At 30.9% G+C, this 17,234-nt stretch overlaps 1 protein-coding gene across 5 annotated transcripts in view; it reads left to right on the top strand.

Annotated features, from left to right (window-relative positions):
• Positions 1-7,086, top strand: part of LOC141449469 (uncharacterized) — a 28,880-nt gene extending 21,794 nt beyond the window's left edge. For 2 of the 5 annotated variants that reach the window (XR_012455524.1, XR_012455525.1), the window contains exons 7-10: positions 596-793; positions 2,226-2,391; positions 3,611-3,701; positions 5,447-7,086. Coding sequence is in view for 1 of the 5 variants with exons in the window: in XM_074118953.1 (XP_073975054.1) it covers positions 596-793; positions 2,226-2,372 (345 nt within the window). In the remaining 4 variants the exon portion in view is untranslated. Of the gene's footprint in view, positions 1-595; positions 794-2,225; positions 2,392-2,527; positions 2,867-3,610; positions 3,702-5,446 lie in introns of all 5 variants that reach the window. The other 3 variants (XR_012455526.1, XR_012455527.1, XM_074118953.1) reach the window with 3 other exon arrangements.
• Positions 7,087-17,234: the final 10,148 nt, after the last annotated feature.

The raw sequence follows: 17,234 nt of genomic DNA, 5'->3' as shown, positions 1-17,234 counted from the left end.
TCAAAATTATTACAACTATCGTCCTTACAAATGCTTAATATGCTTTTTACAGCTTTCTCTTTCATCCGAAATGAAATTTTATTAAATTTCAAATAATACTCTTGTTTTAGTTACTAGAAAACTTATCTCAGTTAGATGAAGGTTAATTTGATTAACTAATTACCCTTGCTTAGTTTCTGAAGTCTTTGCAGTAATATTTTTCTTACTGTAAGAATTTTTTGTACGGAAGTAATAGAATAAGATTTCATGCTCATTTTAAGACAATTTAAAGATGATATCTTTGTTTACAATATCATTTATTTTTTTACTTTTTAATTGCTTTATGGTGTTCTGTACGAATTCTATCCAAAAAATAATTAAAAGTAACTTATATTAAAGCAAATTAAAGGATTGTGCAACAACAAAGCGTATATTACTTCTAAGATAAAAGTAGTTATAGACTTAATGTAATGTAACTTATATTTTTCACATTTCACCTGCATTTATTACTTGCGACCAAGAATGTTAACAATTGTGAAATACAGTCTCTATAATTATATATTTTCTTATGATTCATTTTACCTTTGTTGTAATACAATTTTATTTCCCTTTTCAGTGTTCGAACACATCCAGCGGAGCAGAACCTTGTGAAGGTTCTAGATCCTGTCATTGCCCAGTTCTTAGACCAGGTCCAGCTTTAGGGTGTAATTTTTGCTGGAATACGATAGATACTCATGGAAGGATATTGAGGAGAAAAACAAAGTACCATTGTCCAGAATGCCAGACCAATTTATGCATTGTACCTTGCTTTCAGGTATGTACTATTTATTTCTGGAATGAAATGATTTTACAATTTGATATAACTAACTATAAAAGAATATTATGTCGTTAGAATATAGTTATACAAGATAGGTCGATGGGATAAGGGGTCCTTTATGTGGATATGGTGAGAGAAAGAGGAGGTTTTGAAAAAATAAAAAAAATTAAGTTCTTTTTTTTTATTTTTCATTTGAATTTTGAGTTTTTAAGTTCGTAGACTCCGCTGGTTTTCTAAACTTTGAAATTATCTCATCTATTGTAACTAAGGTTCTCCAGAAATTGCCTCATACATTGAGATACCCATGCAATTTTTCATTTGTAACTGGAACTCACTCTTCTACTTTTGGGAACAAACATTTTTTTAACTATGTCAGGATAATCGTTTGTTACAATTTGGTTATTCATCAGATTAACAAACGAAATAGTAAAAAAATGGCTGTTTCTTTTGATGACCTCATTACCAATGTGATTTCGCAAACAACAAACCACAACACATTATTTTAAATTGCATGTTTAACTTAGCTATCAGCAGCTAATGAGATGAACAGATGATCGAATGATTGGCTAAGGCAGCGTTTCCCAACCTGAGGTACGCGTACTGGTGGTACGCGAGTTGCTGGTTGGTGGTACGCGAAAAATCAATAGAAAAGAAAAGAAATAGAAAAATCAGAAAAGTTGATAGAATTATCATGTGACAGAACTTAAATGGTAACTATATAAAAATCTGCTTAAACAGACTGATGGCAATGAGTAAGCTCTATTCAAGCAACATTAAATTTAATTGGTATTACAGGATAGTTGAATGCTTAAAAGAAATTAATTTAGAAGATTTGGGCACAAATATAACAATCCTAAAGAAGAACTTTGTAAATTAATTAATAATCTTGAAGAGAAAAATATATACGCAATTTTTAATTATTTAAAAAAAGTTGTAAAACTAAGATCTTACAATTTACAAAGTTAATAAAGTGAACATGAACTTGAACTCCTTTGTAACAGATACATTGTATCTCTATGCAATTAAAGATAATAATAAAACAACACACTCGAAATAACAAATTTCACGATATACAATCATTTTTACGAAGTGGTACAATTTAGCATGATGTACGCGATGTACGTGATTACTTGGTAGTAACCAAGTGGTACGCGAGCCAAAAAAGGTTGGGAAACGCAGGTCTAAGGGTACCTTACGTTAGATTGGTTGGGCCGCTTTGAACAGTATTATAGTAGCCATTTCCTTGCTACCTCAGTAGATGCTCTCTATTCTCGTGCTTTATGTTTGCAGAGGAGTATTAGCTTTGAGTATAAATTTAAACATGAGCCAACTAACATTTAGTAAAAATTCGAAGGTGGAAGAATTCCTTAAAAATGAAAGACCATGTGAATATTTACAACAGATTTTTTTTTTGTTTTACTAATTTTAGGAATATCATGAACGTCAGTGTGGACTGATTTCTAATCTGAGTGGTGGAACAACACGAGAGAGTGGAAGTGGAGGATCATCTTCGTGCAACAGGGGTAGCAGTCCTCAGCCTACGTTTCCAACCATTATGAAAACATCTTCTTTATAAGCTATTTTCTGTAATCTAGGTATTATAACTTATATTTTAAATTCATAGTACTGGACCTTTACTAAGGTCTATCATTCTGTGATAGCACGATTATTTAATTGTTAATTGTAGCAAATTTGTTAATCTATTTTTCAAAAGTAAACATTTTATTTCAGAATCTAACAAATTTAAAAGTTTTTCAATAAAATACACCAGCTCCTACAAATTGTGCCAGAATGATTGATTTATGTTTAATTCATGGAAATAATAGGAGAAATGAAGCGAGTATAATTTGCCCAAAACAATGTTAAGAAATAAAAATTTAAATTGATTTATTTTTCAATAGTTAAAAGCAAAGGATCTGCGTTATGTACACTATATTCCACTTTTAAGAATCAGCCCTACAACCAGCACTAATGATTTTGTAAAGTTTTGCTTGCTTTAAAAGTCTATCTCTCTCTTTCATGAGCTATATTTACAGCAAGAAAGCTGTAGCAATAAATGTAATGATGAAGGTAGGTGTATCTTCACTTGATTAGTGTGTTAGAAAAATCATCTAATGGTGAAACTCTTCTATTGCGACCTTGCGATTACTCTCATTAAGAAATCTCTGTTGTATTAGAGGATTAGGATGGTGTGAAACTTGTGGTAACGGGTTTTTACTAGTAAATGGACAAAAAGATGTAAAGCTCTTTATTGATTTTATTTTTTTAAAAAACTTAGTAAGGTGCATTCAAGATTTTTCGCAAGATTTTAAGTTGTAAAGGTTATATTGAGTTACAATCAGAAAGTTTGGTTTAACTCCTCACTTCTGTTTAGTATGTGCTTATTATTTTTTTATCGGTGTCTTGTAATTTGTAAGTTGTAAAAAAGTTTGATCTGTAGTTAGTATTCTAAAATATAGTTTGAAACGACTAGTCACATCTTGTTTCAGTCGGGTATGCAGATTCTTCTGTATTAATTGATAAAGGAATATTAGGGGTGTAAGTCAGTAGGCCAGAAAATCAGAATATCTTAAGAATTTATATTGCAGTCTAAATCAAATAACTTTTAGTTATTAATATACGAAAACTTTTAATAATAAGTAACTACTTATCTTGGATAAAATGAAATGCTTTAAGAAAAAGAGAAAAAAGAAAAGAAAAAAAAGTAAATCTGAAACGACAATTTTTTTTCTGAAGGTTTACCTTAGTGATAGGATTGTCCTTAACTTATTTTTCGTTTACGGGTTTGTTATTTCTTTCTCACCTTCTGTTTAGATTACTTCAAATTTGGTGGAAAGTACTGTAGACCGATGAAAGTGAAGGAGAAGAAATAATGGAGGGTGTTTCTGTAAAAAGTAATAGTAAGGTAAGCTTCCCTACATCATTGTTCATTTTCATCATTTTAAAATTTTGAAGCAGTGTTATTTTTACCCGGTTTTTATTGCCATTTTTTCTGCATAATTTTTATTGTGAACAGAAGAAATTTTTAAAAAGAAAAAAAATGTTTTACTAAATTTCAGAAACATTTTTCGGTGAAATATAATTACTTTTTTACAGCTTGCAAAAAGTGCAAGGTTCAACTAAATGCCAAATCACTAAGTATAAATACCTGGGTGTAGACAAGGAAGACCTTAGTTCCTTCAGGGTTTCGAACAGTTCTACATCATCTTAAAAAAAAAAAAAAAAATCATATGATTTATTGACTTGCAAAGCCGCCTGACTGTCCGTGAAAATGATGACTCTGGTATTAATTATTCTTCATCGTAAGAAATCGGCAGCACAAAGATTTGTAGCATCTAGTTCCGTCTGAAAGACTTGATAGCCTTCCTAGACTTGCCAAAATATCAAACCTCGGAGGAACTTGCCTCTTCAATAGTCTTACTGACACAGCACTTGCTTAGCCTCTAGGAGTTAGCTACGCTCTAGCTCTCATGTTAAGCAAGCGTCTTTGAACACCGCTGTGTGCGAAGTTTCCCTCTAACTCCGCTCCATATTATACCATTGGTCTAATACATATATAAATCTACAAGTCGTCTTGGAGCTAAACCCCAATTTTCCCACCCAGCCTTTTGCACCGACCAAGAGCGACCGTGTTCGTGGTGTAACATTGTGAAGGTGATGGTCAGCTTCTTTTCAAAAATAACTCTTAGATTCTTAACCTGAATGGTAAAAGGAGCCCTTCCCAATGTAGGGGCTGTTCTAAACCTTGCAGGTTCCTACGTCTTTTATTGGGACAATTTCGTTCTTATGAGTATTGATGGACGCTTCTCCACCCTGCACCGCCAATCCATTATTACGCGAGGTTGTAACCACCGTTAAATTAGATATACATGCAGACATCTCGATCAGAAACTTCTTAAATATTAGGTTGAACCAATTATTTTTAAATAATATTTCTACCATTATTTATCAACTTCCTGGTTTTTTGTCTGTTTTATTAAAAAATGACATAAGTGCATCGGCTGCTGCGGTCATTAGCGCCAGAAAATAGGGTAATAAATTTTAATCTGCTTCTGCTTTGTTTTTAAGGCGTGGCAAAACAAATATTTTTCTCTTTTATGGGAATTATGTTTTAGGTTCCCTGGACTGAAAAGAATTTGACTTTTTTGAAATAGTCTTTATGGTGGGACTCCCAAAACTAAAATCACAGCCTCATAAATTAAAATTGACGTTCAGCTTTGATACATACATTTTTTGAAATTATCTATAAATTACAAAAATATATATAGTTAGGTATTTAGGTTAGAGGATTTTCTTCGCTAATTTCTTTGACTGTCATAGCCAATATATCACATTAAAAAAAACAACACGTTTTTGAACGCTGGGAAACTCAAAACGTTTATATTATTTTGAAACTCGATATTTAAAATTTATTATGATTACCAAATTTTCTATTTCTCTGTAGAGGTAGGTTGAGGTAGGTAAATAGGTAAGTTGAAAATAGAAAAAGGTATTTCAATTAGTAATTGTAAAAAGAGAAACCTTGGCAAATCGCTTATTGCTTGAAAAGATTCTTTTTACGAATAAGAGAATGTAAAAACAAATTGAATAAGAAACAAGCTCAATAAAGAAATTAATTTTTTAAAACGCTAAAGATTATTCTTGTTTCAGTTCCAATGAAATGGAAGAAAATGATGAACTCAATGTTTGTGGAAAGTTGGAAGGATATGTTCTTGCAACAATCCATACATGGATTAATCAATTTTACGGAAAGGTGGAAGGATATGTTCTTGCAACAATCCATACATGGATTAATCAATTTTACGGAAAGGTGGAAGGATATGTTCTTGCAACAATCCATACATGGATTAATCAATTTTACGGAAAGGTGGAAGAATCTAGAATTATTTATTTCCATAATTTACAAAAAAAAAAATTATTTACAATTTTCAATTCAATTAACTCAATCATTAAATCAAATACTAAAATTGTTAACGTAGCTTCACTTAAGTCATTGGAAAGAAAAAGGTAATTATATCTTAATTCTTGTTTTAATCATTTGAACTCTCTTAATTTTTCGTACAATTAACCCTATTTAAGTGCACAAGTATTTACTATAAAAAAAAAAAAAAATATGTAAAATGGACAAGTTGAAATTCACGCTTTCTTTTAATTGAAAATAGAAAGAATTTAGTTTATTACTTTTAGAATTTACTGATGTAAATCATGTTATAATTTAATTAAAATCAAGCTACTTTAGAAGCTCCATAAATATGAACAAAATTAATGTCATTAAAGTATTATTATTTTAAAGGTAAAGGTAGAATCAAGTAGGTATTAAATCTTGTAATTAATACAAACCGAAACCATTATTTTCAAAATCTAAACCTTTTAAATTACAATATTTTTTTGAAACTTTTAAAACTGCTAGTTCAATAAAAAAAGTCCTTAATATTGCTTGTTCAAAGCCATAGAATGCGAACTAGAATGTTCAGAGAAAAATGCACATAACTTGCAATACTTTTCTCATAAAAATGGACAGCACAATTCGAGTTGAACAGTTCTACATATGTTCCAGCCCATTTCCCCACCTGAGAACTGAATGTGATTAGGAATAGATTGATTGCTTAATATCTTTTCCTTTTGTGCAAACAAATATTGCTTATTTCTTCCTGTTTATAATTTCTGAGATTGAAGTAACATCCCAGTTTTATATCTTTATATAATGGTTTTCTACCAGCGAACTAATTGTTAGGCCGTGCACGCTTATCTCCATTCAGCCGGTCTACCATTTCTTTTTTTGAATTTATATTTTCTTAACAATTTTTGAAATTTACGAAAAATGCAAAGAAAGAAGAAAAAAAGGAGGTATTGTCATAATAATTAAACGGCAGACCCTTTCTCTGTAAGTTCTTGTCCATTTTTAAAAAGCTAATACATATTTTATACGGATCTGGTTATACCGTTTTGGCTATTGCGCCCTCTCACTCGTATTTTCGTTTTGATTTTATTGTTAATTAAGTTGAAATAAGAACTTACTTAAGTGAAATTTCTTTAAAATTTTTGAAAATTATTATAATTTTGTTTTTATGTGTTGTTACTTGAAAAACCAAAAATAAAATAAAAAAATAAGACATTACCCGTCATGTTAGTAAACACATAAAATCGTAAGTAGGAATAAGGCGCCACGGTAGCCATGCGGTTAGATGCGAGACCTGCAAAGCTAATATGCATTGTGATACTGGGTTCGATTCCCGGCCTTTTAGGCCTTGTATTTCATTTAATAGTTAATAAAAGAAACTTACAGTAAAGTATGTTTGCTAGCCGCCTCTGTCCGCGACACCTAATTGGTACATGGACGTTAAGCCCCGCCTGTAAAAATAGGCGATTACTTTACTTTACTTTAATAAGAAGGAATAAGTACTACAGTAAATGAAAGGCTAACTCTATGAAATAAGACCAACTCATCAAAAATTGAAAATGTGATTAGGCCCGCAGTGATGGATACCTTTGATTTTACCCTAATTACTAATTTTTATTGTATCCCTGACCGGTTTCGGACTTTCATCCAACACTAGAGTCGATTAATCAATAAGGTGTACGGGTTTCGACTTCACTTATTTTACCGTCTGGCACTACACTTGCTCAAGAACTATTTAACAGTGCAATGAAGTCTAATCAGGATTTTGTGCGTTTTATATTATATTTTCGAAGCTCTGAGCATTTGAACAAACCGCTAAGAAAAGGTTAATATCATTTGTTCATTTTATTAAAAAGTGAAGATAGTTGAATTCTCTTGAGCGTATGATTCATACTTAATTTGCTCGCACCTTAACTTAAACATCCACCGGAGCTCTCTAAGTGACGATTTTCCGAGGGCATTCTAGACTGAAGCTCTGAACAAGGTTGGGTTACAATGAAAAAGCAGATGACTTTTTAGCACAGCTGTGAAACTTTTCGCGAGTCATTAATTTCATTTTATTCAATCATGAGGTAGTTTTCTTTCAAAGAGTGTCATTTTCAGCACAAGCATCAAACTAATAGGCGCACTTGAATCCAATATACGTATATAGCTAATTTAGATGAATCCAGTGTTGAAACCAGATTATCCTATTATTTATAACTCTAACTTCAAGATCTTAGGAAGACAATAATAAGGATACTCAACAACCTAAAGGTACATTTAAAGTGCAGTTTCAGTGTACAAGATGAAGATCTACAGCTGTCTGAATATAAACGATTTTATTAGCTGTAGCCGAAGGGAGGGCAAATAATTTCTTCATGAAAAACTTCTAAAGGTTTTCTATGTAACATATCACTGGTTATTAAAGGAAAGAGGTGCAGTATTCTGCTGATAGGACCAGTCCAAAAGCATCGTTCTCCGAATGGTGAGCATTCAAAGACAGTCGAGATTTTTTCCATCAAACTGCTATAGTTTATATTACTACGGTGATAATGTTCTACGTACATATACTTTTCACTACTTGTAATTGTCGTCCATTACAATCTTTAACAAAAACTTACAGTTTAAAATGTTAAGTATAAGGGTTGATTAAACGCCAAAAGGTACACAAATCAGCAAGCACCCAACATTTCATTAATTCTTCATTAATATTTAAGTAATTTTACTGCATTAATATTCATTAATATTTTTTAGAATTTATTAGATGTCACAGACCCTTATGCTGGCCACTTCATTTATAATATTTTTTTCTTATAATTATGATAAATCACATATATACGTACATGCATGTTAAAGTAGAAAAAGACAAAGTTAGAGTAGGCTACTGTCTTGAATTCGTCTTACCGAAATATTCGTGAGCACAAATAATACACAGATAATAACAAGTAGATTATTCAACAACAATTATTCATTTCTCAATTGTAATTTAATTTAGTCCCCCTAATTTTACTTATAGTAAAATACTGGAATAATTAGCTGTCCTAAAAATATACATATCTTATTTAGTTTATATTACATATTACATTTTTTTTTTATAAAAAAAAGTTTTGAATTTTTTAGCTTCATAATTTTTTTTTTATTTTTTATAACGTTTTTCTTTTTAACCTGTAATTAATAGTTTATTATAAATAACTAGATATTACAGTCAATCTACAGTGCTACTTGAACAAATATTTTGTAGACGAAAATGGCCAGCATAAGGGTCTGTGACATCTAATAAATTCTAAAAAATATTAATGAATATTAATGCAGTAAAATTACTTAAATATTAATGAAGAATTAATGAAATGTTGGGTGCTTGCTGATTTGTGTACCTTTTGGCGTTTAATCAACCCTTATACTTAACATTTTAAACTGTAAGTTTTTGTTAAAGAGATTTTTGTACCTTTTGGATAGATTTTCCTTTTTGTCTATTTTACAAAGTTACATATCTGCTTTACAGATTTTTTTAAATTTGGAATAAGCAATTCTATCATTATAACCTGATAAGATGGTTAGTCGGAACCGTAACTACCACTAGAGAGATCTTTTTAAAGAATGATTATCGTTAAGGTCCCCCAAACCATCCTCAGTAACAACTTTTTTTGAAAAAGCGTTTTGAATAACATAGGAAGGTATTTGTGCGTAAATAGCAAAATTAAACTGCGATTTCATTACTTCCTTTTAAGAGGAGTAAGAAAAATAAACTGCGATTGCAGAACTTCTAGGCAAAGAGGCAAAGATTTTTTAATCGAACGACAATTCATTGATTTAAATCGGTTCACTCATTGATAATTTAAACGATTGCAGTACTTCCTCTTAGTAGGTGCAAGAGCATCAGCAATGTAGAGGAGCTTTAACCACTTATTCGAGCTGAATTTTATCAAAATCGGACTAAGCGTTATAGAAATATTGGTAATAATAGTTTTAGAAAGGGCCTTATTTGGGTGGGGCAAACTCCCCTCCTTATGAGGCACGGCGTCGAGACTTTTAAAGTGCAAATCTGTACAAAATTTCGATTCGAATGACATTTCATTCATGAAAATCGGTTCACGTGTCGATAATTTGAAACGATTCCTATACTTCCCCTTAACAAGTGTAAGAGCTGATCGCCGCTTTAATGTTACGTAGGGGAGCCCTAACCCTATCATCCTACCAAATTTTATCAAAATCGGGCCAAGATTTACAGAGTAATTAGTAATAATAATTTTGGAGGGGGCCTTACATAAAGGGGGCTAACTCCTCTCCCATTCGATGTACAGGGTCGAGACCCCCAAAAGGCACATCTACATAAAATTCCGAATCGAATGACACCTCATTCATGAAAATCGGTTCGCGCGTTTAGGCTGTACGTTGTTTACAAAAAAGGTAACAAGAAGAACAACAACAACAACAAGAACATTTTTTGAAAAACCCGTTTTTGCTCATTTTCGGCAACTTTTTTCTCGAAACCTGGGTGGTTGCAAAAAAATTACAGTTATAAAGGATGGTTTGGAGTAAGATTTAAAGAAAATTTGGGAATTTTATCTTTTACAGAAAAATAGAAAAAAATTGTCAAAGTTGGGTGTTTTTCAACGTTACACTTTTTCGTGCAGTTTTTGATGGTCAACCCTTATACAACTGTCCTACCGGACAGTTTTAATAACTTTCAAATTTTTGTTTTTACTTTAGTTACAATTTCTAGTTTTGTACATAGTGAATATATGGATGTTTAAAAGTTATCCCAGTATACCGGGTTTAAAGTTTGCAAAAATGGTTTCGGATCCAATTATATTCCAAATGTTGAAAAAAAAAAATTCAATTTAATATATTTTCACTACTGCAGTACACAAATATTAAATCAAAATAAAAACTGAATTAATATTATAAAGTTCTCGCACATTCCAACTTTTAAGATAAAACCTATATTTCGATATTATAGGAGATAATTTAAATTCAACTTACCACTTTGCCTTATTTTTTTAATTATGTAATGCTTAATATGATTAAAGAAAAAAAAATCTCTTAAAACTTGACTTAACTGGATTTAAATTAAGTAGTTCTCAGACAGATAATAAGTTTTTAATACATACATTATTTATATGTATTTTCTGTGATAAATTATTAATATTATTTAACAATACTGGGGATTAGAGAAAAGCAGTAGGCATGTTCTGTGAACATTTGATGTATATTATGTAATATAATTTAAGTTACTATAGTATTTCTCAGTTATGTTAATTAACCCTCCATTCATTTTAACGATGTTAGGAATTGTTAAAAAAAAAATTAAATAACATTTTATTTTCATGAATATGTACTTTTTATAATGCATTCTAGAATTAGTTCGGTAGACCCTTTCACTGTAAGTTCTTGTTCATTTTTAAAAAGCTAAGAAAGATTTTATACTTATCTGGTTATACCTTTCGGCTATTGCGCCCTCTCACTCGATTCGTATTTTCGTCATCTAAATCTGTTTATGTTGAAATGTAATTCTTCAGATTCACCTTAAAACGGCTTAAACATGATCTTATTTAAATGTCGGATCAGTCGTTCTCGGCATTTGTGAGGACTTGCATTTTCTTCTCGGTTTTGCTTAGACATTTTTAGCTTGGTAGTCCTCCTCTTCGATATGTAACTTACCTTTAAATGTTATTTATCTGTGATAGAACTCACTTGAATGGAAGAAATCAGCAATGTTAGTACCTTAATCTAACCCTTGAGAAAATCAGAGTAAACTTTACTCTGAGTTACTTTGCCTTAGTAGTCCAACCATTCTAAGGTATGTAGCAATTAAATGAAATCTCACTAAAGAAGTTGATTAAGAGACTTTAAACTTATATATCTTCTAGAAGATGATGTCCCCAAGCGCCTTCGGCGCCCGACCATATTAGTTGCGTCCTGGCGAGCCAACACTAAAACACGTAAATTTTAAAGTATTGAAATAATGGAAAGATTTTAAATACGGCTGGAAGTGTTATTCTGCGAGTTATTTTTCTTTCAATTATTTATTTTTTTGAATTTGGTCATTTTATAGTTCTTTATGAGAGCAAATAATGTTTGAAAAAGCGATTTTACTTTTTGAAAGATGTCACTAACTTTTTAGGGGCGATGATATCTAATTCAAAGGTACGAAAACATCTCACCGATCTTTTGAGATTTCTCTCTTCTATGAAGTGACAGAGCCATATACAGCAACCCCGGAAATTTCTCCTACATTACTAGCATGACTTTTAACTATCAGAGTGTGGTTTATTTGATAACTCTTCCTCTCGAGCTTCCCATGACTGTTTAGAATCCTTTTATGAGCGAAATACTAGCTACTCACTTTTAGGACTCTGGACGATAGTGAAATCCAATAATCACATATTTAATGATCTCACAGTGAAATTATTAGCCAAGCCTTGTAAATAAATATGACCTTTATTCACTAGTCATATTGTTATAAATTGTAAGAAACCTTAGGGTAACATAATTTTTCTGGTGTATGTGATTTATTTGGAAAATAATAATCACCATTGGTCGAGTACCTCTTTTTTTTGCAGTCTTTTCTATTTCTTTTAAACATTGTTAATTTTGTAAATTAATATTTTTTTTACTCAATTTATTTTATTTTCAATACTAACAACAAATAAAACTACTCAATACAAAATACTCAATTAAATTTTTATCAATTTTTATTACTCACCTTTAAATGGTAGAAAATGATTCATATTAATTTATTATTTATTAATTAATTCATATTAATTTATTGTTTGATTGTTAAGTTAAGTTAAAATGAACTGCTGTAGAACAAATTAATATTTGTTTAATATTTACAGAATTATGTACATTAAAGGATTGTCAATCACTTATTTTAAAATTAAAATCATTTTCCAATTAGGCAGGTATTAGCATTCAAAGCATTACATATTCCTTGAATTTTTTTTTTCTAGACAAACTAATTTTAGGGATTTCCTTTACTTTCATGTATTAATGGCGTGTCATGTGTGTAATTTGACACGAGTTTTGTTTACTTTGTTTAGTGTAATCAATGAGCTTTATTAATAATTTGCACTTTATACTTTAGGGGTTAAGGGGAAGGATTTTCGAGTGCAGGTTGTTTTCAAATAATAATAATAATAAAAATTGTGGCCTTTTCACATAACAATTTAAATTAAAACACAATCATAATTTTTAAAAAAGTGGATAAATATGTGTCACTTATCGCCATTTCGCTAATAACTTACGTAATTTAGCGGCACAAACGATGTGCAAAAAATCGTTAAAAAAAACTCGGTGGTGACCATACCAACTTGACGGATGTAGCAAATAAACCAATCCAAGTGTGCATCATGTTTTTTATTTATTTTTGACCGGTATCGCATTTTCATTCATTATTTTTGGTTGATTTACCCGTTTTGATCAGGGTCTGTTTGACTTTCTCTTAAAATGCTTCTATCTTACTCTACCTTCAGTCAGAAATCAAAGTAACCTGAGTGCTATGGTTCATAAAATATTGCACTGCGGACCAAACCACATTTTCAAATAAAGCAATATTTGATGTTATAAAAATTCTTTACTTCTAAATCGATTTTATTTTTTTCGGAAAAAAATCAAGGGAATGGTATCTGTATCCGGACATTTTGCATAGTAATTCGTTTCCAAAAATACTCGTATAGCTGTCTTCTATCATACCAAGTGGATGCAAGTTTGTTTGGCCGCTTTATCCTGAAACACCTAGATCATTTGCTCATCAATTCTGGCTAATAAACATGGTTATTACTATTATTCTAATCTTGTACTCTAGCTGCAACATTAAAACCATTTAAAGAATTTAGAAACATATATATATATATATCCTCTTGTGAGCTCCTCTTTGGAATAATATTTTTAGTTAAATATCATATTCTTTAGCATAGAATGAAGAATTTTATCACATTATAAACTTACATTTCTTTTATCATTCTTGGGGTTCAGAATGGTTTTCTTTATGGACGTTGTTCTTTTGATCCTTATGCGTATATATTTATTCCCCTAGACGAATGATTAAATTTTTCTAATCAGAAGACAACACAGAGTTGGCCACTAGTTGGAGCAGTTCTGGATTCGCGTCCAGATTTCTTCTCTTAAATTTCTTTAGTATCTTATCATCGGGCAGGTAGTCTTTAACGCAAGGTTTAACACTGCCTGCAGTGCAGTGAGAAGGTCTCAGGCGCCAATAATAATAATTCTTACCAGCTTAGAGGTATTTACACTTAATACCTATAAATTCTTTCGCTATATCTTTATTTGATAAGACACTTTGACATTGTGAGATCATTTACATTTAATTATCAAGTTATCAAAGAATATATTCATCAAATTGATTTTTTTTTTTAAATTATAGCTAATTAAATTATTTTTTATTAAACAATTAACAATTTTAAAACAAAGCGAAAGAAAGGCGTCTCTTAACAATTTCGAGATCATGCTTTTATTTTAGATTTTGAAATATTTTTAATTCATAAATTACTTTTTAAAATGTATAATTCAAAGGTTAGAAGTAAAAAAAAAAAGGGAAGATATTAGTTCAGTGGTTAGCAGACTGGATTCCTTTTGAATCTAGCTGCCAGCTCTGTGAACTTCCTTTCCCAGAAGCTTCTTTCAGCTCACTGGCCGGTGGTCGGCAGTACCAGAGCTAAGAGAAGCTCCAGGCGCCAGGTACTTTAGAAGGAAAAATAAAAAAATATAATAATGATAAGAAAATATTCACTTAGGTAACTAACATAATTTACTGTAAAATAAAAAAGTAACTAAAAAAGAAGAAATTTCGATTTGAATTTTAAAAAATTCGAACTGTATAAAACAAAAAGAAAATAACCCCAAAATTGCAATAAGAAAAATAATCACATGCATCAGAAATTACGAAAATGTTTATATAATTTAATTATAGTTATAGAAGTTTATGAAACAGTAGATTTATGCACAGATCTCATTAAGGTACAATTAACTTATTTGTTGAAATGTTTTTTAGACGTGTATGTTATTTTCAGTCCTATATAAATCTTTACATTGCTTTTTAACAGACTTCTGTTAAATCTGCTTTTACTTTAAGAATGCCATGTAACTAGGAAAAATGCACACAATTCATTGGAGCAAATGTCAATCTTGCAAATCCAATGATCTTAACTAATCTGTTTTAAATATATACCTTTTTTTTTTTTTTAATACATTGTAGCTTGGTAAGTTTCTTGGCAAGGCAATATATTTTTTTAAAAAACCTTATAAAAAGTATATTTTTATATTAAAGCAATCAATTAATGATTTCAATTAATAAAAGAGAGAGCGTATGATTGCGCAAAAGTTAACTTAGTAAGTTAATAATGTATTTTGCTAAATAGAATAAATATTCTTCATGTTGCACTTAGTGAATTCTGTTTTAAATTCCTTGCGCTTAAACATTAAAGAGGATCCTTAAAACTGCTCTTTTAGCAGACCAGATATAATTTACGAAAAGAACTTGAAGAGGATTATTTATTAAGAATGGGGGGGAGGACTTCAATGAAAAGCAGTAACTTACAGAAAATTATTCTTCCAAAGTAGATATAAAACAAATTTAGTTTATTCTTTTCCCTCTATTGAAGAGGGGTACAATATTAGAAGAATTAATTTTTTTAAGTTGATGCTGAAATAACACATTTTTCACATTAGAACTGATCAATAAAAATTACTAGTAAGCACCAAGCAGAAAAAAAAATCGTTATTTAAAGAGGTATCCCCTTCTCACAACTTTTCAGAATTATAATGGTCATGATCTTGCTTAGCATTCACAATTAATTTGCTCTTATTGATTACTTATTCAATATAAGTTTACGTCAACATCTGGGGTCATTGGTGCCAGCTCTGATTATTATTTTTAAATAAATTAGTGTTTTTCCACCATTCATTTTCACATAACCACAACACAAAAAAAGACCTACTTATATTATTCCGCTTTTGTATATACGAGGGTCGTTTGAAAAGTCCGTGCAAAAATAAAAACTACTTAATTTTTTGGGGTAAACCTTTTTTATTTTTCAACATAGTCTCCTTTTAGGCTTATACACTTCGTCCAACGCTGCTCTAGTTTGTTGATCCCTTCCAAATAATAGGATTTGTCCAAGTCTGAAAAATAGCCATTCGTTTCTGCAATCACCTCCTCGTTTGAATAAAATCTTTTTCCCGCCAGCCATTTCTTCCTATTGGGGAACAAATAGTAGTCCGAGGGAGCCAAGTCTGGAGAATAGGGGGGATGTGAAACGAGTTGGAACCCTATTTCCATTAATTTTGCGACCACAACTGCTGAGGTGTGAGCTGGTGCGTTGTCGTCATGGAAAAAGACTTTTTTGTGGGCCAATCGTGGGCGTTTTTCTTGCAGCTCGGTTTTCAAACGGTCCAATAACGATGAATAATATGCAAGTCTTAGGCTTTTCCTATACTACACCGATTAGCCAAGTGGAGGGAGAGGCTATGGACCAGCACATTCACGCAGAGTCTTAAGCAAAGATAAAGAGCAAAATATGCAGAGTGTAAAGCAATAAGAAATGCAAATGTTAATGTAGAGATTGTTTTAGATTTGATTATGAGAGGTTGAGTTAATTGTAAAGACAATATTGCGTTAGAATACCTCCAATATCTCGGAAGAAAAGATTTAATTTTAACCAAAGAATTTTGAATAACAACCATAGCATGCTATAGTAAAAGCGATCAATAAAAGTTTGGGCTTAAATTTTTTTTCTCAGGAATAATCATCAAATGTTATTGTTTTTTTATTTTAATAATGTTCACAAGTACGATTGTTACAAAAGTCGTATCAAGAAACGTGATGTTTGAGGTTCAATTCACAAGATATTAGCTTTTTAATCAAGTGGTGGAACTCTTTCACGGTGGATTATAAATACACTCAAATCGGTGGGTCTCTAGACCAATTCCGCTCAAGCGACGAGGATTGTCTATTGCATAAGATAGAGAGCTAATAGGCTATGAAATTTACGGTAATGAGATTATATTAGCCAGTAATAAGAGGGTTGCGAGGGTCAATGTGAATAGTACAATCGGATATATAATATGGAGCATTAAAGGTTTTGGATGGAATGAAATTATGAATGATTCGGCATTCAATTATCATAAAGTAATAGCAGAAGGTTGAATGATATTCCGTTTTTAGGTGTTACTGTGCATTAATCAAATACTTATTTTTGAGAAGTCTTAAAAGAAGGCATTGTTTAGAATCTATTTTTTAACCTGGATTTGTAAAAAAAGCACTACGATTTCCTTTGCAAACTTACAGACAAATAATAATTGTTCTAATTGCGTGGAAGAAAATAAAACTGCTGGTTACATAGCTACTTACTTAAAGCTACTAAATAGAAACAAGTTTGCGAATTGCAGTAGAATTGTCTTATTCCTTTTTCTATATGTACCTGTTTCACACTAGTTTTTGCTTAATGTATGGTGCTTACTATAACTTTCTGAATCAACTAATGGGTATTTTACTTACTGTTCGAATCGTTTTGTTCAACATTTGAACGAATAAAT

The sequence above is a fragment of the Rhodnius prolixus genome, unplaced genomic scaffold (assembly GCF_049639745.1).
Source record: "Rhodnius prolixus isolate KJV_2025 unplaced genomic scaffold, Rpr scaffold_2, whole genome shotgun sequence".
Classification (NCBI taxonomy): domain Eukaryota; kingdom Metazoa; phylum Arthropoda; class Insecta; order Hemiptera; family Reduviidae; genus Rhodnius; species Rhodnius prolixus.
This window is presented reverse-complemented; position numbering and strand designations above follow the sequence as displayed.